This window comes from Alosa sapidissima, chromosome 11 (genome assembly GCF_018492685.1).
Source record: "Alosa sapidissima isolate fAloSap1 chromosome 11, fAloSap1.pri, whole genome shotgun sequence".
Lineage (NCBI taxonomy): Eukaryota > Metazoa > Chordata > Actinopteri > Clupeiformes > Clupeidae > Alosa > Alosa sapidissima.
Window position 1 is genome coordinate 15,438,076 of NC_055967.1, and position 25,667 is coordinate 15,463,742.

The 25,667-nt window shown below is 45.9% G+C and overlaps 1 protein-coding gene across 5 annotated transcripts in view; it reads left to right on the forward strand.

Annotated features, from left to right (window-relative positions):
* itpr2 (inositol 1,4,5-trisphosphate receptor, type 2) overlaps positions 1 to 25,667 on the forward strand; it is an 86,392-nt gene that overhangs the window by 55,415 nt on the left and 5,310 nt on the right. For 4 of the 5 annotated variants that reach the window (XM_042111339.1, XM_042111340.1, XM_042111341.1 and 1 more), the window contains 13 exons: positions 770 to 880; positions 1,025 to 1,120; positions 1,347 to 1,466; positions 9,505 to 9,615; positions 9,697 to 9,889; positions 10,037 to 10,168; positions 10,342 to 10,517; positions 11,606 to 11,770; positions 12,262 to 12,457; positions 16,973 to 17,050; positions 18,381 to 18,517; positions 19,103 to 19,268; positions 19,950 to 20,110. In XM_042111339.1, the coding sequence (XP_041967273.1) occupies positions 770 to 880; positions 1,025 to 1,120; positions 1,347 to 1,466; positions 9,505 to 9,615; positions 9,697 to 9,889; positions 10,037 to 10,168; positions 10,342 to 10,517; positions 11,606 to 11,770; positions 12,262 to 12,457; positions 16,973 to 17,050; positions 18,381 to 18,517; positions 19,103 to 19,268; positions 19,950 to 20,110 (1,842 nt within the window). The remainder of the gene's footprint in view (positions 1 to 769; positions 881 to 1,024; positions 1,121 to 1,346; positions 1,467 to 9,504; positions 9,616 to 9,696; positions 9,890 to 10,036; positions 10,169 to 10,341; positions 10,518 to 11,605; positions 11,771 to 12,261; positions 12,458 to 16,972; positions 17,051 to 18,380; positions 18,518 to 19,102; positions 19,269 to 19,949; positions 20,111 to 25,667) is intronic. The other variant, XM_042111342.1, reaches the window with a different exon arrangement.

Genomic DNA, 25,667 nt, shown 5'->3' on the forward strand with positions numbered 1-25,667 from the left:
TATTACAGAAAAGGGGTCATCAACCCAAACACAGTCAGACCAGGCACCCCCTACACCAAACAGTGCTGTGCTGATGAGGCCTCCAGTCACACTGCAGACCTCAGACAAGTGTGCTATTTCCTCAAAGCCATGTCGCTGTGCTGATGTAAGGTACTCTAATGGGTGATTAGAGCTCCTCCCAGCATGCATCAGAAGTCAGACCAGAGAGGGGGCAGATGAAGAGGAAGATCCAGAGAGCCCTTCTGATTAATGGCCGACCTGGCTAACTAATAGAGAGAGCAGTTTATGCAGAGGTGGAGATGTTGCCCATTTTCATCCGTAAATGAAAGCGGACTGCTCTCCTCAGGTCACTTGTGTGTGTCTGACGGCGGCATAAATCCAGGAAACGGGCCTTTTTTAGAGGATGTGTAAAGAGGATGCCTGGGTGCACTGGGACTCCGTGGCTGTCTGTTCACCGCTGCCCTAGTGCACTGTCCCAGTTTCTTCACACTAGCCCCTCAACACTTTCAAGGACACACACACACTAAGCATGGGCAGGGAAGGGTGTTTTGTGAGTCTAGTGCAGATAGTTATTTGAAAAATATTATGCTAATTGACTTATAAGTTATGTTATAGGACTATATTGTGTGTTTGTGTGTGTGTGTGTGTGTGTGTGTGTGTGTGTGTGTGTGCGTGTGTGTTTTTTTGTATGAAAGAGAGAGGGACAGTGTGTTTTTACGTTTATGTGTGTTGAGAGTGTCACAGTTGCTCTCTGTTTTCCTTCCTCAAGACCTGCATAGCCAAGCATGAGTCCAACGGCATTGACATAATCATTGCACTTATCGTCAATCCCATCAACCCCCTGGGCAAGCACAGGCTGGACCTGGTGCTGCAGCTGAAGGTAGCGCTGCATGCCATTCACACACACACACACACACACACACACACACACACACACACACAGATTTCAGTATTTCATAATTTCTTTGAGTATGCTCGTCAGTGGAACCTCTGACCCTGTGCCCTCTCTTGTCACCCTGCACAGAACAACGCGTCCAAACTGCTCCTGGCCATCATGGAGAGTCGCCATGACAGCGAGAACGCTCAGGAGATCCTGGACAAGATGAGACCCAACGAGCTGGTAAGAGTGCCGCACTGATCCAGCGGACCAGCTAGAACAAATCAGGTGCAGGCGGTGGCCAAAATAGCTCCATGTAGAGTATATGTTAGGGGTTAGGGCAGTCAGTGAGGCCATGCTGCAATAAGTGGGGCATCATGGGGGGTTTGTGGTGGGCGTTTGTGTGGGTGAAGTGGGAGCTGAGTAATGTGAAGCGGTGCGCTGCGCTCTGCTCTGCTCTGCTGCCCAGGTGGACGTGATGAAGGAGGCCTATCAGCAGGGGGTGGACAGTGATGATGAGGAGGAGCTGAGCGGAGACGGGATCAGGTCCAAAGACGTCGGACACAACATCTATATCCTGGCACATCAGGTAAGAGCAAACACCTGTTCCCATCCCATCCCATCAGCAGGGAAAGCCCCAGAGTGGAGGCAGAGTGATGGAGCAGAGATGATGTAATAGGCTGCAGTGTGAGAAGTGATGCTGGTGGGAGAGCTGACCAATGCTGAGGTTATTGTGGCCACTCAGATGCTGCTCAATACAACAGTGTCAGATGGACTATACGGTGCTTCATATACTGGTGGAGACGTTCCAGAAGTGGGGAGAGTGAGAAAGATGTGATGTTCATGAGGTTGTTGCCCTTGTGAATAATAGTTTCAGTCCAAGAAGGCATGAGACACAATAGAATGACCCAAGGTTGTCTGTTTTTCTTATTTAATAAATTCACTGCTGTTCGTAAGATTACAACTTTGCTAAACTGGCCTCCAAGTATGAATTTAACTGATATGCTTCAACTCTTGTCAGTGTTGTCACTGCCAGAAGCACGAGATTGTGGAGCAATGCTTAATACATACGTCCAAGCTAAAAGTTCTGCCACTTGTGCCCCTCTCCCCCCTTTTATCCAGAACCTTCTCTGCCCTCAGAACCTGTATGTCTTCCACTGTCGCCCATTCAGCCAGTTGCTCACCATAGTGTATGGTGGCCTCACTCAAAGCAGGACCTGGCAGGGCTCAAGGCCTACACATCTAGCCAATCAACAGTCAAAACACATCTGTGTCTACCTTGAAGCAGGAACTTAGCGTCCGCATGGCTTCCAGTGTTTACGGCCTACACGTGGAACAGGATAACTTGGGTCAGGTTCTATTAGCATGGGGAGCAGGAAGCTTGGAGAAACAATTAGCCTGTATTTAAGCAAAATGGTCATACTTTCTATGGGGCCTTCATTAAATTTATAACTGGAAAATGTAAACCAAAACTGGAATATGAAATCTGATATAATTAACATACCCATCATCTCGCATATTTGCTCCTGTGACTTGTAGTGGATTGGGGAGAGTAAGGATGGCCTTGATGCTTTGGTCCAGGCATCCAACACTCTTTATAGCACAGCACACAGCATTTCATTTTCCCTGCAAAGCTTCACTAAATTTAGTTAAAACAACAGATATTCCTAGGCGGAGATATCAGATATCAAAATGTATATAAAACGCTGGAGGATGATGTAGGAGGTTGCGACCCTATGACATTTTAGTCATTGATTCAATCAATGTAATTTGAGGCTAACCTTGTAAATAATAAATATACACTTAAGTTCATCGCAAATAACATGAAAAACTGTTATTTCCCTCACCAATGAGCACTACGTAGAGGTCCTTATAAATATCAAGAGGACCTCATAAACCTAGGTTTTTCTATTTAGGATGAATCACCCCTGAGCCTCTTCGCTTTGGGTTTCTTTTCATCATAGGACTACTTCTACCAAATAGCCCTCCTAGTAGTTTTTCTATTTAGGATGAGTCAACCCTGAGCCAGCTCACTCTGGTTTTCTTTTCATCCAAAGACTACTACTACAAAATAGCCTTGACTCCCTCCGGAGGAGATTTTTTTATTTTTATTTTATTTTACTCACCGAACGTTCGCCTTTTTGCTTGATCACTGGTTCTCGCTCCGACGTCTTAGGAGAATTCCCTTTCAGTAGGATCCCGTCACCGGGGATCAGAAGATCAGCCCTCTCGCCTTGCTGTCTCAGACAACCAAGGGATTTCAGGATTCCAAATCCAAGGTCCTAGACCTCACCGTGTACGTTTTTTTTCAGGAAGCTGGTTCTGACCCCAGATGTTGGGATCCCGGGACCTCTCGCAATTCTGTTAGGTAAATCAATTCGGAATCAAGAACATGAGACAGGAGCCAGTGATCAAAATCAGCCAATTATATTGAATCTTTGCAAAGAGTGAGGAAAGTACAACACAGCTGGTTGAAACAAAAAGCTTTACATTCTAAGAGTGCTTATATACTTCAGTGGCTATACAATTCAAGCGTGACTACTCCCAATGGGTAGTCACTTAATCAAATGTTGGTGGTTTGTTACCTCACTTGTTGTTGTGAGCAGATCTCTCATATATTAGAATCTCAGGCTTCTCTGAGTATATCTTATTCTAGGGCTAGGGCCTGAATCACCAGGGAAAAAAAAGATATGATGGGCTGTAGCAACCTAACAGCCCTGGTCTGCTTGTAAGTCTCTGGTTTACCCGTTGCTGCGTGTTCAGCTCCCTTACGGGTGTTTCCAGAGGCCCATCCCCAGAACCAGGACTGAAAGATCACCCCCCTCCATTTTGTTCCAAAGGAATAAAACAAACACTTAGGACTGTAGAAATTATTCAATGACAATTGTAATTCAATGGCTCTTTTAGCATTGACAGTAAAACAAACAAAAATAAAATATTTAAAGCATGTTGACCAAACACAAACCAAAACAAAACATGTTGCCACTCTTGACTGAATTAATATGGTATGCTATCAACATCAAAGCATCATTATAACAGAGAAGTTGAGACTCCTCTGACAAGCAACACCTTCAAATTGGTCGAACTTAGATATAAAATATCTTTAACTTCATAATTCAAGTGTAATAAACGTCTTTTCTCTTCTCCACTCTCTCTCTCTTTACACTGGCTCCCTGACCTTCAAGTGCAGAGATAACAACCACTCATGCACACACAGCTAAGTCAGAGGAGATCTGTACCTTATGGTTAAGTGTGTTAGTGTTTTCCGTACCAGCAAGAGTGCCCTCAATGGTGACCACAGAATATCCTTTACCTTTTGTGAAAAGGAACAACTCAACAGGAGAGAAGGAATTAGACTTCAAACACTTGACAAAATCTTGGCTTTAGTTTAGTTGAGAATAGTTCTGTAAATCAAACAAGTTTGAATCCCAAGCAAAAACCCAAAATAATTATCTTATTGAGGTAGCAAAAAAAAAGAACAATTCAATACAAATAACAGTCAGATGCATCTTTCTTATGTGTATTCTCAGTTACAGTCTGTAACAGATATGTGACCTTCATGCATATCAGCTGGCCAACACACACACACTCTCACTCAGGCCTCATGTCGACTGACAGGAGGGAAGACAAAGAAAAAACGAACTCAGTCTTTAGTTGCAACACATAACATGTAGCCTATACTTTTAGACGGATTCTTTTTTCTAATTATTTTGTGGTATTTTTGATTGCCTGACACACAATGTTAGCAGCACTGGGATGTTTTGAATAGGCGTCCCCACCTTTATCTTAGTTTGGCCCAACTAATGCTGCTGACCATGTGTGGCTGCCACAGGCAGACAAAGCTGCCAAGTAAGTTAACTTTCCCTTAACAACGCAGATGAGGCGGAAGTTTTCTTAGATTCAAATAGCTTTGCAGCTCCGAACATACCTGTCAACATTTAGCTTTCCAAAAACGGGAGATTTTTTTTCGGGGGGGGGGGGGGGGGGGGGGTCAGTATTTATACCGGATCTGTGTTTGCATATTTAATACGTTTCATACACGTGTTTCAACACTGCATTTCGGTCGTTGCTTTTACCTTACCATTACCTTACACATGCCAGTTATGTATCCGTCAGCTGCCTGCCTGCAGTCTACTTCCAAAACTCCAAAGCTGCTTGCTGTCAGATTTGGTTCCGAGGCCACAAGTTCAGTGTACTGTATCAACAACACTCAATAACACATGTGATGTGTTAATCAATTAAATTCCCAACAATTTCACAGCTAGTTCTGGAGTAGGCCATTCAACTAGATAGATAGATAGATAGATAGATAGATAGATAGATAGATAGATAGATAGATAGATACTTTATTGATCCCCAGGGGAAATTCAACTAGCCCGCTTGCTTACGACGAGACGCTGCGCAGTCGACCCCGCTTCCTTATTTGAGTTTTGGGTTGCCAGGTTTTAGCCTATGACAAAACGGTTGCAATTGAAACTAAGTGATCGTGTATGTGTAGGCTGTATTTCATACACAATCTGGCAACCTGAATGGATCAATGATTTTAAAATGAAGTTTGATGGCCATGCAAATTCCGGGAGTTTTCCGGGAGAAATAACAAAACGGGAGGGTGCTGGGAGATGACCTTGAAATACGGGAGAAACCCGGGAAAAACGGGAGTGTTGACAGGTATGGCTCCGAACAAACTATGCCAAAGCAGGGACAGGTTGACACTCAGACAATTGCAAAGCAACACATACACATAACCCATAGGTCAGAAACATACATAGACATACATGTTGAGACATAAACTGACTCATGTTCCTGATTGGTTACCGTAAAGTGACTGGTCTCAAAATTTGACAGATTGTCCAATTTAGCAAACCCAGTGATGGTGATCTCTCGCCCAGACCCGTACTCAATCATCTGTAACTCTCAGGAGATTCGTTGACTTAGACCGTTTTTGTGTGAGCACACAAACGGATGTTCCTTGTTTCGGGGGCAAAATGCCCAATTCTGTCAAGGGCCTAGATAGCTTACAGCTGACCGACCAGCATTGCTGTAGCGTATCACCCAACGTGGACAGTAATCTTGCTCAACTGAATCTCCCTTGTTGTCCAGCCAGGGACTGTAGCACTTTAAAGGAACAAAACGTACTACTTACCAAGAGCGCGTCTTTCCAGCGGGCTGAGGGATCACACACAGTAAGTTTGGTAAAAAGAACAATCCTTAATTCAATAGATCAATATAATCCTTATCAATCTCGGTAGAACCTCCATAAACTGATGGTAATTTTGATACCATAGATTTAATAGACACCCAGTCAGACCAATACTATAAAAAATCAGGAACAGAGTTTATTTACAATGATGCGCATCAAGGGAGAGACAGCATGACTTCACCTAAAGATCCATCAGCTGCTCTAACTAGACAAGGAAATAGTTAGGGTTTAAGTATCCTTCCAGGCTGATGAGAGATGGCGTTGGTCATCCCATCTCACATGGACTACACTGAATCAGACCCTGATTAGTGGCAACCTGGCAATCCGGAGCAGATAGCTACTGACGCAGCCATGCAGAACAGTAAAACACTGCAAAGTCATAATATTCCCGCTTATCTCTAAATAAAGTCACACACAGATATACACAGGGACAGTACAGATATCATACAGTCATTACATAGAATCATACTTTTAGTATCAAAGTGACCCACTAATGAGAAATGCAGAACATGAAACCACATATTGAAATATTGGACATAATGCAGAACATTAAACCACATATTGGAATATTGGACATAATGTTCTATTCCACTTTCTCTCAACAAGAATCTTAGACAATTTTTCTTAGGTGCCAACTTCAATCTTTACCCTTGGGCTATGTTTCTAGAATCTAAAATCTGGGCAGTGGTGTGCTGCAGTGACAGACCTCGACACTAAGGGTCAGATTCAGAGTTTGAGAATCTTTGCTAAGATTGAGGGCTCCGTCTAGTGCAGACTGTGTTCTCTCTTCCTGCTTTGGAAGCAATGGTTCATTCATGAGCTCATTAAAGTCTAACGAGCCCCTATCATGGGTTATGTCATCGGTCTTTTAGAGGATTAGTCCTCATTTCAGTATCATTAGTCAGAGGTTCATTTTTTTTTACAAAAGAATAGTTGGAGGGGTGTTTTAATAAGGCCATTTCAGATTAGCTGCAGAATTTGATCAAGACTTACCTGAAATATGTCACCTTCAGTGTAATTTGACATATTTTATTGACTGCCATGGGTGTGATAAGTTATTCATTTACTTTGACTATGCATGTCTTTCTCTCGTCAACATTGTGTTACAACAAAGGTACATCTACTCATGGACCAAAGCAAGGTACCTGTGGGTGGCTTACTGTACTGTTTCCCTCAGAACACACACACGCACGCACCCACGCATGCATGCACGCAAACACACACACACACACACACACAATAGTAACCCAAATACACCCATTTGTAACATATGCACACACGGTCATAGATGCCATCAGCATGACCATGCCCAAGGAGATAACTACTCATACAGTACTCACATTCTTTCATACTGCACGCATATGGCTCATGACTGCTATACAAGTCATGAACACACATGCAGACGCGTACACACACACACACACACACACACACACACACACAAGCACACACACACACACACACACACACACACACACACACACACATACACGCACACACACAAGCAAACACACACACACACACACACACACACACACACAAGTACACACACTCAGCCCTCACACACTCAGTTATATTTATGGGTAAAGCTGATAAGAGCTCAGGGTGATGGTTTTGTCTGACATGCACAGCTCTTAGGGGGATTAGTCAGCCAGTCTGAGCCTCGTTCCCCTCTCCTCTCCTCTCGTCCCCACCCCCACCCCTCTTTTCTCCATGTGAGGAACATAAAATAGGCCCTCGAGGTGCTGAAAGCTCTCCCCTGAATTCTCAACTCAGCCAGTGATGGAAAAGTACCAGTCATTTTCTACCTACTGCTGGTCCTACTTTTAAAAACACTACTGTGCTTCCGTAATGGATGTGATCAATTATCCTGAATCCCTGATGATCACTTGATGATCACTAAAGTTGCGTTTTCTGTCGTAAGTGATGAACTTTAAAAGTGTCTGGTTACAGGAATTGGACATGGATTGACTGGAAATTTAGTATTTCATAACTGTCACTAATGTGTAAGATTAATCAAAAATTGTTGAGGCTGTCAAGAAAAAACAGAGCACTGCACAAGCTATATATGTAACGTATTTAACTTCACTTTGGGTAAAATTCAATAAAGATATTTACTGCTCTTGCAAGTGTTTTAAGTTAAGCACTCTAACGGTGTTTACGATGGGTAGACTGACAGTTAGTTTCACTTTGTGGCTAACAGAACTGACACATTGTGGTTGTGAAATGGTAAAAATACACCACGCCACAAGGGCCCCACTTTAACCCAGACACCAGCGGAAGAGTCTGGAAGACTTCCTGTGACACTTCACCTCTCTCACTTCTAAAATAGATGGGCACAGGGTCACTACACCTCGTGTTTTTTTTTTTTTTTTTTTTTTTTTTGACATTTTGTTGGTCAGATGATCGTAGATTTGTTTCGATTTTAAGTGCCTCCAAGGGCCTTGGGTTGCTTTTAATGAATGATAAATGATGGTTAAAAGCATTTCGTATTTAACAGTGTTTAAATGATAAATCCCAAATGCCTCATGCTATTTGTTTGGTGTTTTGCAACTTTCAAGCAAGTCAACTTTCACCTCATGACAATGGTCTGGGTCATCATGAGGTTCACACACACACTCATACACACACACACTCATACACACACACACACACACACACACACACACACACACACACACACACACACACACACACACACACACACACACAGTCACACACCTACATGCAGTCCTCCCACTGTACTCAGTTCAGCTTGGGAGCACGATGACGTACAGAACCCCCCCCCCCCCCCCCCCCTATGACTTGGAGTCCCATGACCCTGCCCGGGCCCTCCCCAGCTCATGTGTTGCTCAGCCAGCTCACTGCTCAGCTGCCTGGGCCTCTCACCCGCCCATGTCCCGTCAGGTGCTGCGGCGCAGGGAAGGAGGCGGAGGAGGAGGAGGTGGAGGAGGTGGAGAAGGAGGCGGAGTGTCCTGCAGGAGCCATGGCGGGAGCGAGCGCCCGGCGCACAGACGGCAGGTCAGGCTTGTTGGCCGAAGTGAACCCCTGTGTGCCGGGCTTTCTCTCGCACAGACTCCACTCTGGGTGGTGGATGGATGTCACAAGGTGCTGTGATTAGTCATAGCTTAGCCATGCTCGCTGCTCAGCTCGGCACCACTCCAGCCAGTCTGTTGTGAGGGGAATTAGCCTCCGCCGGGTTTCAGACGGTTCACATCATCTCTGCCTGATCTCACTCTCACCACTGGGCACCACTCACAGCACACAACTAGGGCCTTTTAAAAGAAATGAAGCAACATCAACTAAATAAACAAGTGAACAATAAATCATTTAATCTGTAAATTGTTTCTGGGTTTACTCTGCTTTATCGGTGTTTTTGTCACGATGATGTAAGAGGTTTTTAACCCATACATGTTTTTGACTGTAGTTGGCACGGCACGACAGGATTCTGCAGCAGAGCCTAAAGCCAGGAGTGGAGATTGAGGGTGAATGCAGTGATGCCCTGTCGTACTATAAAAAGCACACCGCCCAGATAGAGGTACTGACCCACTGCTCACATTACTCCGGTAGAAGGACAAAGTCAGGTTTGGTCAGCTGACGTTTGCCCGTGTTCTGTCAGATTGTGCGCCACGACCGCACCATGGAGAAGATCGTGTTCCCCGTTCCCAGCATCTGTGAGTACCTGACGGAGGAGTCCAAGATGCGCGTGTTCACCTCCACCGAGCGCGATGACCAGGGCAGCAAGGTCAACGACTTTTTCCAGCAGTTTGAAGACCTCTACAACGAGATGAGCTGGCAGAAGAAAATCCGCAGTAAGACCTGACCACTGCTGTCTCTCCATTATTAAGTGTGCCAACCTGCAGGATGCATACTGTGGATGTGTGATATATATGTGTGTGTGTGTGTGTGTGTGTGTGATGGTGGATGCCTCCTCTTCATCACCTTCCTGTCTCCCTTAGATAACGGGCCTCTGTTCTGGTTCTCACGGCACATCTCTCTGTGGGGCAGCATCTCTTTTAACCTGGCCGTGCTGGTCAACCTGGTCGTGGCGCTCTTCTATCCTTTCGGAGACGAAGATGAGAAAGGAGAGGGTCAGTTTTCTCTGACCCACAATATGGTTTCCTGCCTTGCACTATGCTAATTATTTGACCATAATTTATATGCATTTCACATACAGTATAAACATATACACCGATATAGATGTGTTGTGTTGGTTATGGTACAAATCCTCTCAATGTGCATGTGTGTGTGTGTGTTTGTGCAGATGTCCTGTCCTCCTTCTCGTCCCTCCTGCTGTGGCTGGCAATGGCCATGAGTACAGTCATGCTCTTCCTGCTGCCCAGGCCGGGCAACATCCGTGCCTTCCTCTTGTGTGGCATCATGCGCTCCATCTACACGCTGGGCCTGGGGCCCACGCTGCTGCTGCTGGGCGCTGCCAACGTAAGAGCCCATGACCCCTCACCCCACAGCCTGCACCACATCACCCTGTCAGCTAGGGCGGTGGTAGTGTAGTGGTTCAGGAGCTAGGCTAGCAACAGTTGTCGGTTCAATTCCCGGCTTCCACCGTTGTGCCCTTGAACAAGGCACTTAACCCCAAGTTGCTCTGGGGACGGTGTGATCCCTTGTAATATAGCTGACATATGTAAGTCACTTTGGTCAAGAAGTGTCTGCTAAATGTAATGTAATGTAATGTAAAGCTACAGTCAGATACACCACGGCTGTATTTATGCCAGCATTATTGTTTCCTTGATGTCAGTTTGAGATTGTGTAGTAGTAGTAGTAGTAGTAGTGGTGGTGGACTTTAGTCAGGTGTCAGTAGTAGGAGTAGGTATTTACTTTAGGACTTTAGTCAGATGTGTTTGAATGTACTGTGATGTAAACATTAGGCCATTAGCCACACAGTCCAGTAGTGCATCACACTCTCTGTGACCCCTCTGGTTCCATTCTGCTTTTCATGATGTGAAACCCTACAGCAGATTTTCATGAGAGTATCACTGCCTGGTTCCCCAAACTGCTCTGAGTTTATCTGATATGAGGAAATATGGAGAGTCCCTGGTAAATCTGTCACAATCTGTCATGGTGAGTGTTAACATCTTTGGGATGTGGGCGTCTTGTTACCATGGTTCCTGCCAGAAGTAACCACCCAGAAGGGACAGTCCAGGAGACTCCTCTGCTTCAGCTCCAGTTGGCTGCTCTGTGGGCATTGGGGTTGTCGTTCACTCACAAGCTGTGGACGCAGAGCAAGCTGTCCCCAGCCTCAGTCAGGGGCTTTTGTATTGAACTGTGTGGCTAATGAATAGCCTCTTCAGTGGAACTCACGATCTGCTGGCCACGTGTGAATAATCTCCAGCATGAGATAGAGTCTGATTTCGCCTTTCCGTCTCATGTTCTGCCTCTCTCTTTGTCCCACCATCTCTGTCTCTCTCTCTCTCTCTCTCTCTCTCTCTCTCTCTCTCTCTCTCTCTCTCTCTCTCTCTTCTCTCTTTCTCTCTCTCTTCTCTCTTTCTCTCTCTCTCTCCCACTCATAGCTGCTGAATAAGATCGTGTTTCTGGTGAGCTTTATTGGCAACCGGGGAACTTTTACACGCGGATACAAAGCTGTGGTGCTGGACGTGGCCTTCCTGTATCACATGACCTACGTAGTGGTCTGCATGCTGGGCCTGTTGGTGCACGAGTTCTTCTACAGTTTCCTGGTAAGGGCCTCCGCCACCTCCTCATGTCCCATCATGTGTAGCTGCGTTGATAGGGGCCGAATCCCTCAATCATGGCCATCGCAGAAAATCCGAGGCCCAGATCTTGCTCTGATGTTCTTGCTCTCCTGGCCGTGCACTGTGTTTTCAATCATATAAGCTATTTTGGAGGGAACATGCAGGTGATGACGACAGTGTTAAAGGGTTGGACTGCTGGATCTGGTTGTTGCATTGTAAGCATCAGCTCTTGTCCGCATGCTGTTTTTTGTATGGGTGGGGATTATACCTTAATCTGTACAGTTCCTTCTCAAGCAGGATAGTGCAGATATGTTTCATCTGCAGAGTGCAGATATGTTTCATCTGGGCTTTTTGAGATAAAAACAAAACATGCTAGCAGGCATTTCAACAAATGCATTACCAAGACAAGAATCACCACTGTCTAAAGAAGGATGATAACGTCCCTCGTGTGTGTGTGTGTGTGTGTGTGTGTCCAGCTCTTTGACCTGGTGTACAGGGAGGAGACGCTGCTGAACGTGATCAAGAGTGTAACGCGGAACGGGCGCTCCATCATCCTGACGGCCGTGCTGGCCCTTATCCTGGTTTACCTCTTCTCCATCGTGGGCTTCCTCTTCTTCAAGGACGACTTCCGCATCCCCGTGGAGCCCCTCAAACCGCTAGCTCACCTTCTACGTGCGTACACACACACACACACACACACACACACACACACACACACACACACACACACACACACACACATACATATATATATATATATATATATATATATATACATATACATATACATACATACATACATACACACACACACACACACACACACACACATGCGCACACACACACACACCTTCTTATACATGTATACAGATACCCACACATAAAATTCTCCACAGACATGAAGACACACGAACTGTAGAGTACTCTGGTCCAGTCTATTAATAGCACTTTAAAGCTTTAATTCATGCATACCTGCCCTTAAGATCTTTACGCAACAGCACGTGCAGACACACACACACACACACACACACACACACACACACACACACACAGACAGAGTCAGCATGTGTGTGTCCCCCTCTGCCCCCAGGGTCGCTCATTTATTTGATGTCTAATTTTACCACTCCCTGCGTGTGTGAGATCAGGTTGCCTGGAAGGGGACTATTGACCTTTCCAGCTCACCTAGCAAAACACAGAGCATGAACACACACACACACACACACACACACTCAGAGGTACGTGTAAACAAACAGGGCAGGGCAACAAAATGTGCTGAAAGACCAATCTGTAATGCAGTGTGGCTGTGTCCAGGCGTTAACCCTGCATGCCTAAAGTCTGTGACTGTGCTGTGTGGACATTGTGGGAGGTTTCTGTGCGTGTGTGTGCATGTGTGTTTGTTTCAGTGTTTCAGTGTGTGTTTTCCCTCTTGGACGGGTCAGAGTGAGTTTGAATGTGAGTGAGTGAGCGAGCGTGTGAGTGAGTGCTTGGTCAGTGCCAGAGGAGCCGTGTGCATAGCAGCAATGCTGAAGGGCTCATCTGAGTCCACGCCCGTCCTCCTCCTCCACTGAACGCCACGGCTGCAGCAGCTGCTGCTGCACGCACACACACACACACACACACACACACACACACACACTCACTCACTCACTCTGCAGGCCCTGTCTCTGAGGCATCTCACTCCACCCACCATCAGTGTTATTTCAGTTGCGATACACACTTGCTGTTAACGTCTGCTCATATCCACACACACTTTCAGTCACACCTCACAAGCAGTGACTGTTGCAACATTGGCTCTAATCATTGCAGTAAGACGGAATGGAGCAGTGAATCAGTCCTTGTTCATGGATAGTGAAAAGACTATATTTAGTGTATATATTTTGTTATTATTATATTGTTTCTCATTTATTGAATGTACATTTAAATTTGCACAAATTCCTGGAGGTGAAAGTGTTGTGGAGAAATTGCAGGATTGTTTGGCTCTGCCACCTAACCACGCCCAGTTTACCTGCTGAGAATAAATGGATTGCATGAGGATCAGTAGTATAAGACATTGTTTGGAGGTCCAGTGAATATGAGAGTTAAAGGTGCCATGTGTAATGTCCACCAAAAAATCAATTCATACTCCACATTCCATAAAAGATGGGGGCAGTATACCTCCAGAAAGTGAGATGGTCTACCCTAGAGTAACAACCGGGAAACGTGTCTTGCAGTTTGGCTGGTGGTTATGTTGCCCGCATACCGCCTTCCATGGCCGAAACTGGTATTATGACACCTGTCGGGCTGTGGCTGGTAATTTAGCATGCTAATTCAGGTTGATATCTCTGCAGCACTATACCTTGCCATTTTTTTTAATGAAATCATCGCCCTTATTTCTTCTCATTCTTTTGATGCGTGTAGCTCATTTTTTGGATATTTTTACCTCAATTCTTACACATGGCACCTTTTAAGTGTTAAGTTCAAATGTGTTGATGCCCAGGGGAAGAACAGATTTAGAGCATGATTTTCTGTGTGTGTGTTTGTGTGTTTGTATTTATGTGTGTCTCTCTTGCGCATTGTTGTGTATGTGTGTCTTGTTATGTGTGTGTGTGTGTGTGTTTTTGTGCACGCTGGGTGACAGGGTGAGAGACAACCTGCCAGCACATGTGCACCTGTTGCATAACCCCGGAGCGGCCACACACTCGTTACGTAATCTCCTCATCTCGCTGTGTGTCTGCCTGCCTGCCTGCGTGTGTGTGTGTGTGTGTGAGTGAGTGAGTGTGTCTGTCTGTCTGTCCACTCAGGCCACAGTGCTTCATACACGCACACTTACGGACTACCACAAACACACAGGCACGCTCCACTTACAAAAATAAACACGCATTCACACTCTGACACACTTACATCTGCACGTACACAAACACAGACACATGCAAAGGGGAACACTTGACTCTTATGTCTGTGTCCACCACACACACACACACACACATTTACTCATTTACATTTAAGAGATGGAGAAAGACATAAAAACTTGGGTATGGATATGGGTGGAACACCCACCAACATAATAAACCACCAATGTAATAAAAATCTGCACGTTTTAAACTTACCAACCTAATGACTTCCCACCAACATAATAATTTCCCACCAACGTAATAAACCAATAAGTTTTGCAGGAAGTTATTGCGTTGGTGGATTTACAAAGTTATTACATTAAAGGAATTATCCGGAGTAAAATGCACTTTAGATCAATTTACGGATGATTGGGAGTACATACGTTGAGTTGACATCAAAATCATGTCATTTGGATGTGTTTTGAGAAAGTTCGATTTTACCGTATTTAGTCAAAACTCGTTAGCCTGGAAGTGACCAGGGCACGTCATTTTGCCGCTACAAAACGCTATTTTTATACCTCTTCTACAGTTCCAAACAACATTACACTTACATGGTAGTGAGTAGAGGGTCCCTAAAGCCAAACCGAAGTATCCCGAGGTCTTTATGTGGTCGGATAGAGAGTCCAGAATGAATTTCATCAAGCCAGTACCTTTCCGGAAATGTTGCTGCTGCAGCTGGCGTCTTTAGGGGGAAGTCCGTAGGAGTCGATTGCCGAGTGTGGAGTAACACGCTCTGGAAATTCACAATTTCGTTGCCGTTTTTTTTTTTTTTTTTTTTTAAAAACATAGTCCAGTATTTCTTTCGAAATTGAAATGAAGTTGTATGGACTGGACTATGTTTTTTTTTTTGTTTAGTTTTTTTTTTAAACGGCAACGAAATTGTGAATTTCCAGAGCGTGTTACTCCACACTCGGCAATCGACTCCTATGGACTTTCCCCTAAAGACGCCAGCTTTTTGTAGCGGCGAAATGACTTGCCCTGGTCACTTCCAGGCTAACGAGTTTTGACTAAAAACGGTAAAATCTAACTTTCTCAAAACACATCCGAATGACATGATTTTGATGTCAACTCAACGTATGTACTTCCAATCATCCGTAAATTGATCTAAAGTGCATTTTACTCCGGATGATTCCTTTAACTTCCCAACTTAAGTAAAGGTAGACAAGGCTTTATGGTCATGAGATTGAGATTGGTTTAGATGGTGACAATCGTTAACAACTATACCCTTACCACTGGTAAAACAGATATCATTTCATTAAATCAGTGAATTATTACATTGGTGGGAAATTAATGTAATAACTTTTTTAACCTTGCCACCAACCTAATAATTTCCCGCAAACGTAATAATTTTTGGTTGATTACATTGATGGGACATTGTTACGTTGGCAGGATTATTACGTTTAAAACATGCAGATTTTCTATTATGTTGGTGGGAAGTTATTATGTTGGTGGGTGCTACAGTGGATGCTTTTCTACACAACTTAAAAGGCGTTTCATGGACTTTCATGGGGTTTTTATCAAGGAAAACATTTTAAAAAAAAGAAAAAAATATAAGGATCCAAAATATGTGATACAGTATGCACTGACATACACACATCCATCTATGTATTTATACCTAAGTCCTTACATGTAACACACACAAGCGCACACACACACACAGAGAGAGACACACACACAGCTTTGAGCACGCTAATGTCTGTGGTTCAGTCTCTTGGCCCAGTGGATGCTGCTGCAGCTCTCGCATGTCCTTGCAGATGCTGGGCATATTCCACTATTAAGGCCTGTTATCATTTAACACAGTCTCACCTCTCCCAACAACTACTACCTTCAGTAACACATACACTAGACATAATCTAATGCAGTTGCTGGTCACCTTTGCTCACCCTTCTGGACTTAACATGGACTTTTACATCAATTACTCATGCTGTGTGGTATGACCTTCATCTACAGTATAGGGCACTTTAACATATTTGCCAATTCTCTAACTACAGTCATTTAGCACTCATTCCTTTTTTGAATATGTGGCTTAAATGTACTGTATACACAATAAATCACTCTGTTGGTTTGGTTGTATCATATTCAGAGATCTGTTGAAAGCCATTCATTCATTGTTCATTTCATTCCATCAGTGTTACCTGGCATGTTTGTGGCTCCTAGCAGTAGAGTCAGGGCTGATGACGTGTTAGACGATTGGGGCCTCAGTGTGGATGTAGTCGACATGCGGCCAGCGGTCAGCGTGCAGAGTTAGTGGAACGGGAGGTCCTGGCCACAGGGGCGTCCAACTTAGGGGAAATGTTCCTCTGTGTCACCCTTACAGAGAAAGAAACAGCCGTGCTAGATGTTGATACGTGTTCAAAGGACAGCTGCCCCGGATCAGGATCTGCAGGATCTGCAAGTATGTCATTTACACACAGACACACACACACACACACAGAGACACACACATAGACACACAGACACATGCATGCATGTATAAGATGAATTAATAAACCCAAACAGATAGGAATTATGTGTAATAGTAAAAGAAAATCGAGAGCCAAGCTTTAAAGGAGTGTCCGATTAGAATTTTGGAAGTAAAAACAATAAGTATTTATAGTGCAATGCAGAACATTGAAATCCATCCAAAAAGATATGCAATTCCTTTAAAAAAAACCTTTCCTTAGCTTGTCCAATTCCTCGTTCTCCCCTTGTGACCGTCTGGCAGTGCCAGGTTGGCAGAGGGCCCAGACGGCCTCACCAGACTAAAGTCGCCTCACACCAAACAAGCGCAGCAGGATGGCTGCTTTTCAGTTCGCTCCGCAAAGTAGAGGCTTAATCCTCTATTCAACACAAGCATGCCGTTTTGCCTTTGTTGAGAGAGTGATGCATGTCTACATAGTCTACCCCACCCATGATTTTAAACTCCAAGGAGATGGAAAGAAAGACAAGGATGTTGTTTGAGTCTGAGACTGGCTGCTTTCATTACCAGTCAACATGTGTGTGTAGCATGTGTTTAAATGTGGTGTGTGGTCACATGTACATATATTATAAGCTTCATGTTGTGTGTGTGTGTGTGTGTTTGTGTGTGTGTGTGGTCACTGAGCAGCGGTGACTGCTCTTTGTTCAGGGGACCTGAGTGCCTACATGGATCACCTGTGCCCCAAGTGTGTGCACACGTGTTGCTGCTCTCGGTCTCTCTCTCTCTCTCTCTCTCTCTCTCTCTCTCTCTCTCTCTCTCTCAAACACACACACACCACACTATCTCTCTCACACACACTCTCTCCCCCCAGTCTTGTTCCAGTCCCTCTCCCACACATTCTCTTCTGTCCCTCAGTCTCTCTTATTCTCTCTCCATTTTCCATGCTATCGCTTTTTGCCTCTCCCTGCTCTCAATAGCTGATAGCCCCCCCACCGTCTCATAGAGAGATGCTAGTGTGTTTTCCTTGGGAGGGAGAGCTTTTGTGGGAGAGTGCAGCGCTTTGACCTTCACTTCACCACTGAAAGGGCTGTTAAAAAGTAATTGTGCATGTGTGGGTTGTTGCTTGGAAACAGCTTTGTTGTTAGCGACTCCATTTTTCCACTTAATTGCACACACTGTAAATAGCTTTTCTCCGATTTGTTTTAAAAAACAAAAAAACAACAACTGGACAACTCTTTCCTGTCCTTCCTCCCCTTTCTTTGTTCAGTGGTCTTTTGAGGTCTCTAGTGACCTTGAATGACCTTTCCTATGTGTGTGACCCCCACAGTGATGTCGTCGGATGAGGAAGGCGATGAGACCGAGCAAATGTGTGATACGCTGATCCGCTGCATCATGACGGTCCTCAACCACGGCCTGCGCAACGGGGGTGGCATCGGAGACATCCTGCGGAAGCCCTCGAAAGAAGTCAGTAGCATCAGCACGACACGCTTCAATTCCATTCACCACACTCATAAAGGCAGCAGCAAACGGGGTCTCCCTCAGATCACGTTGCATGCCACAGCCAAGGGCTCTGCACCAGAGATGGAACACAAAATTGAGATGGCAATATCATCACAATATTTCTGCTTGCTGTTATCGAGACACGGACACCAAATATTAAGACGTTTTTTTTTTGTTGTTTGTTTGTTTGTGTGTTTGTTTGTTTTAAACATAGGACAGTTCAAAATGTATTTATTTAAATAACCCTTCTGGTTGATCTCTACTCACTGCCTCCCCATGGGAGTTCCTGAGAATTTGATTTCAGCCTGGCGCATTCAAATTCACTGTCAAATATGTCAGTCTATGATCCTTAATTGTCTATTGTCTATCTAAGGTATGAGGTATACAATCTTAGATCTGTTGTTATACAAATCACTCACCCTAAATTAGGTGAACTGAATAGCCATATTTTCATATTGTAATATGATTTACCATTTCACGTCTAGTGTAGTATGTTGCTGGTGGTCACCGTGGTGTGATGACCTCTGGTTGTCCTTGGTCCTTGTGTAGGAGGCTCTGTTTGTGGCGCGTGTGATCTACGACCTACTCTTCTTCTTCATCGTCATCATCATTGTTCTGAACCTCATCTTCGGTGTGATCATCGACACCTTCGCCGACCTGAGGAGCGAGAAGCAACGCAAGGAGGAGATCCTGAAGACCACCTGCTTCATCTGTGGCAAGAGACACACACACACACACACACACACACACACACACACACACACACACACACACACACACACGTTTATCTGTTTATCTGTGGTAAGAGACACACACACACACACACACACACACACACACACACACACACACACACACACACACACGTTTATCTGTTTATCTGTGGTAAGCAGCACTGACCTGGGACCTAGCGCTCTGGCTGAAACATTCTGGGAAACGTGTAATTACTAGTGCTCCTCAAGGTGTACTTAATGGGTGAAATCAACTGCAGAAACATGGCAGAAATGTCACTTTTTCTGTCTCATAGTCTGAATCTATACTCCAACTCATGCAGTGACTATGAGCTTCATTAGTGGGCCCACAAAAAAGGACAGAAGACTGAGGACGTATGTGCAGGTATTGCTGTGGATGCAGTTATTGCTGTGCAGATGCTGTAGGTGTGAGCTTCATGTTCACAAAGGTGATCATGTGAACATGAAGTTCACACCTCGGCTGCACAGTGCACACACAGCTTTACTTCTGATCCATCACTCTTCAAACCACCACCCAAGACAAGTCCCCGTTGGTGCTGCTTATCAGTGGATGTGCTGTGTGTGAGTGGAGATAGTGTGTGTATAGTAACAGCTGTGAGTGTCTCCTCAAACGTACGTGTGTGTGTATGTACCGCTGTCTGCAGGGCTGGAGCGGGACAAGTTCGACAACAAGACGGTGTCGTTCGAGGAGCACAGCTCGGCGGAGCACAACATGTGGCACTACCTGTACTTCCTGGTGCTGGTGCGCGTCAAGGACCCCACTGAGTACACAGGGCCTGAGAGCTACGTGGCCCAGATGATCAAGGTCAGCAGCACTGCCCACAGCAGCATGCATGGCACACACACACACACACACACACACACACACACACACACACACACACACTCACACACATTACCCGCACATTACCCGCTTCACAATCTGGTCTAGGTGGTCCCACGTTTTGGAATGAAAGTTTACAGTATATACATCTAACAGCATGAAAACATGCAGTAGGCCTGGTGTTGTAGTTCTCCAGGTGCAACATCTCCGTCATACTGCTTAAGGTGCTGGATTCCATTCAGAAGTGTCTGCCCTTGAATAATAAATGCACCTGTGCCAAAAGCAAGGACTCATTTTCACTAACATGGGTGAAAGTCCTTATGGAAAACTAACAAAGAGTATTCTTGTTTATGTAGAGCTGTTCTATTGCTTTTGGTTGGTCTGGGAATAGTTTGTGTGTGTGCGTGTGGGCGTCTGTGCGTGTGTGGCGCGGCGTGTTGTTTGGGCTGAGCTGCGTGTGACTGTATGCTGCTATGTGCCTGAGAGCTCCACTACAGCATTAGCGGTTGATTTGTTTGTGGCGTAGGTCGCTGTCTGTCTAGACTGAAGTGGTGAGCGGTATGTGGACGTGTATATGTGTGCATAAAGTCTGCAAACGCTGATGGAGACAGAGAGAGAGAGGAAGTCCTGAAAGCCTGTATTTAAAAGCATTAGAGATTAAATCATTCTACATCACCCTTTTAAATCCAAGCCTCAGGGGTTGTTAATTGTCACAGTTGTCTCACATACCACTTCTGCCTAAATAGAGGCACTAAATAGAGTCACATTATCGAGAGCGAGAGAGAGAGAGAGACAGACACACAAAGAGAGAAAGACAGACACACAAAGAGAGAGAGACACAGAGAGAGAGAGAGGGTGAGGTGGAGATAGAGAACAAATCATCCAGACGAGCGCCAGTCTGCTCTGCATTGTAATACGCCCCTGGTGTGGCGTGTGGCATGTGTCTGACCTTTTCTGGGGATCTCATCTTTCTTCTCTCCATTTTCCCACTGTCTCCCCCCCCCCCCCCCCCCCCCCTCCACACCCCGTGTTCCATCATGGCACTGGAGAGTAACTGGCATCCTTTTCTCTTTTTTTGATTATTATGAACTCCACAAGGCGGGAGAGGTAATGAGCGTGAGTGGACATGCGCGCACACCTTTCATGGGTGGGATGCTATTGTGGACTGCTGTATACATTAGTGTGTGTGTGTGTGTGTGTGTGTCACTAATTGGAAATAGAGTTAGTTGTTGGGCTCCACAGATAGCTGGAGGCAGGGAGGCTGCTGGTGGAACACAAGGTGAGGGACCGGGGGGCTGGTGCAGTCTGGTGCTGGGAGGAGCACAGGATGAGAACCTGTCCTCCTTTCCCTGTCCTCTCTCGTCTCGTCCTCTCCTCCCCGGTCCGCTCCGGTCCGGTCCTGTCTGCTCTTGTCTGCCCTCCTCTCTCGTCTCGCCCTCTCCTCCCCGGTCCGCTCCGGTCCGGTCCTGTCTGCTCTTGTCTGCCCTCCTCTCCTCCACTCCTCCTCTCCTCCACTCCTCCTCTCCTCCACTCCTTCTCTCCTCCACTCCTTCTCTCCTCCACTCCTCCTCTCCTCCACTCCTCCTCTCCTCCACTCCTTCTCTCCTCCACTCCTTCTCTCCTCCCCTCCTCCCCTCCTCCTCTCCTCCTCTCCTCCTCTCCTCCACTCCTCCTCTCCTCCACTCCTCCTCTCCTCCACTCCTCCTCTCCTCCACTCCTCCTCTCCTCCACTCCTCCTCTCCTCCCCATCGCTACTCTCCCTTCTGCATCTGTCTGCAGATGTTGGCTTTTGGTGAATTACTCAGAGGCTAAAAGTGCAAACGTGCTGTTTGCAGCTCTTCATAGTAGTCGGCTCTCACCCTCATTCTGAAACTTGATGTTGGAAGCCCTGGCAACGAATCAGTCGGTCAGATGACTCCTGAAGTGATCCAGGCTGACTCTGAATCAGCACTCTGGCAGTGTTCAGGATTCTCACCAGATCCCTCCGACTCACAGTCACCTGTGTTGTGCACACTGGATGCATGCTATACCGCCTTTAACAGGACTAGTGCGGTAATGCTGGTTATCTAGAGATATAGTGTATGTGTGTGTGTCTGGTAATTATACAGAAACATGACTCACTGGGGATGCTTTGTGTACGCACTCATACATTCAGAATATATACACACACACACACACACACACACACACAAAGTGGAGAGCTAGCAGGTACTGCTGCCGCAACCACAGCAGTGTTATGTAACCCATCTCAAGTGGCCTGCTAATAGCTCAGCCCTGCCTCGCACGTGCTCTTCTATCCCCCTGTACACACACACACACACACACACACACACACACACACACACACACACACACACTCACTCACCCCTGCCCAGTCGCTCATTATCTCACAGTGAGTCAGGCATCTCCTAGGCAACACAGTCGTCACGCACTGTTGGCGGTAACAGGAGTGAGAGACTGAGGAGGGAGGGTGAGAGAGAGAGAGTGTGTGATAGAGGGACAGAGAGAGAGAGAGAGAGATGGAAAGTAAGAAAGCGAAAAACAAGGGGGCCTCCAGGCTTGTGATTCTCCGGGTGGGGTCAGAGATCACGGATTCCCAGCGGGACCGGCTACGGGTCGTCGGTAGCCCAGGGTCCCATGGCAGGCGAAGCGGTGCATCCTGGGAAGCCCTTCCTTTCTCCTCGACTCAGGCCCGGCGCTCGGCCGAACCTGGCCACCTTCATCACGCTGATTACAGCAATCACGCTGCTATTTCCAGCCCTCATTTGTCTCTGCCGGCCGTGCTGCAGCCACTCCAGTGCGTTCTCTCCGGACGGAAAGACTTGCTGCAGCACGTGATGTGCAAGACAGAGAGGGAAGAGAGAAAGAGGGGGAAAGAGAGAGAGACTGAGGGAGATAGAGAGATGCATTAATAGTGGATCCGATAACAAGTTTGCTGGATGTTTGAACAGGGCCTTTAGGCCAGCCATAGTCCAGTCATGGCTCATTAGCGTGAGTGGACTCTGCTCAGGTTGCTGTGCTAACGTGTCCAGACTCGGCGGGGCGGAGGTCCACACCCTGCGTTTCCTCTTTAGTTGCTTTGAGATAAGCCATGGGGAAATGAGCTCTTTTCACTTTAGACGTAGCGTCACGTCTAGATGACTGATATGCTGCCGTCTCGTGCTGACATGTTCTCACCTCGTGTGTTCTCACATTTCAGCTGAAGCAATCACCTGGCAACAGGATCACTTTAGTATTCCGAGCATCAGTCAGCGTGCATCAGCTGTATTGTTTGGAGATGTAAGCTATGTGTTCTTGTCAAGTCACGTTTATTTGCATGGTACATGGCAAGAAATAGACCCAATGTTCTCTACAAACTTCTATATTTTGTGGATAAAAATCTGAGCAATTTCAGTGTCATAGTCATAGCCAATGTAATAAGGACTTTTTCGTGAGACTCTTGTATTCTTGTAAACACACTCTTTTATTTTAATCATGCAATGATTTGCTTTGCTGAATACAGCCCCAAACCTTTCAGAGACAGTTCCATAAGGAGAAGTTGTTTTTTGACCTGGTTGACCTGTTGAATAACACAAACAGAGTAATTGTATGCAATGCTTGTTTATCATGACTTTTGGTGCCATTTGGCAACTATCAATTACATTCAGTAGATGATTATTTATATGACACTCTGCTGATATCACATGATGGTGGTGGTGGTGGTGTATTGTGCTGCTTTACTGGTAGTTCTGGAGCTATTTAAAAAAAAAAAAACATGCACACATTCCTCAGTCTCTCTGCTGTCGGCCACTCTCAGAGCCACTCAGTGGGACCTCAGGAAGCCTCAGCACATCAGCATTAGGAAGCACTGCTGCTGAAGAGGGGACGGAGACGGGGGCTGTATTTACCTGGATTACCGCAAACTCACTACCTGTCTATATACTGCCTGTGTCAATTATTGAGAAATGGGGATAAACAGTCGTTTGTCTAGAATGATGATGAAGTTATGTGATTTTTGGAACTAGCTCAAGTAAAAATGGTAGTGTTGAGTAATAATCCATGAGTATGTGTACTGTGTGTTTATTTAAGACATATTTACATTTACATTATATACATGTTTCACTGTGAATCATTTCACCTGGAGCTAAAACTGTCCAATCTCCTTGCGTGTTTTTGCACAGTAAAGAATCGTCATTTGTTGCCTTAACACTTGATACATGGCAAGCCATTTGACTTCCTGCACTAATGTACCGAGACAGATACCTCTGAAGTCTCTGTGACTGCCCCCCTTCCAACCAAATAATTGGCTAATGTACTCTGGATTATGAATTGAATACTAACGTGATTGGTCAGAAGTGCCTTTGATAGGGACCCAACCACTCCCAGACTTCCATGTGCTCCTTTGTGTGTGTGTGTGTGTGTGTGTGTGTGTGTGTGTGTGAGGGGTGCTGTGTGGCCCTACTTTCCTGTGCGGTTGCCAGAGTGAGTGTGAGTGAGGCAGAAAGGGGCCTGTTGTTTTTGGAGTCGCTGTGGCACCACCCTTCCCACCCTCTCTGGCCTGCCACCCTGCAGCCCAGCACAAATACCCCAGTCTGAGTCCTGGAGCCGTCGCAACACTCGTCTGTCCTCACGTAATCATCTCTCTCTCTCTCTCTCTCTCTCTCTCTCTCTCTCTCTCTCCAGTTCCAGGGAAAATAATACTTCCAGTATCATTTTCTAGTGTGGATGTGGCATTTTGCAGTGAAGACAAAGGGTGTGTGTGTGTGTGTGTGTGTGTGTGTCTTGTTTCCTCCTTACGTAAGTGTAGGCTGGGGGAAAAACACCCTTTTCCTACCTCCGGAGCTCCTGCACACCCCGGTCCTCCCCACAGACACACACACACACACACACACAAACACGCACGGGAGCCGCCGGTGCGCGCTGCTGTGCTCTGCTGTGGTGGTGCTGAGCCAGAGCAGCGGCTCCCAGCTCCGTTACATAACCGTCACCTCCCGCAGACCGGCCTGATCACTCCACTACAGCTCGCTCGGCCTTATCTCTCCACACACACACACACACACACACACACACACATACACACACCTACTGAACGGGACAAACACCATCACGTGCGTACACTCACATGCACTCATTCACGCGCATGTAGTGCACAACTCACACACAAGCATTATCTTAGACATGTACAGTACACTTAATTAAAAACAGGAACAGTACAAACACACCCTGCCTGCACACACACATACATACATACATACATACATACATACATACTGTACACACACACACACACACACACACACACACACTAACACACACACACACACACACTGGCTCACACGTGTGTGGTCCTGTCCTAAAAACCCACCGTCTCTCACTCACACTCAAACATAGTCACATATGCTGCGTACTCTCACTTACTCACATGTACCCATGCAAATCCATACTACACCCCATCACATTTTCACACATGCATAATCTCACACACACCAAACATACGTCATTACACACACACACACACACACACACACACACACACACACACACACACACACACACACAC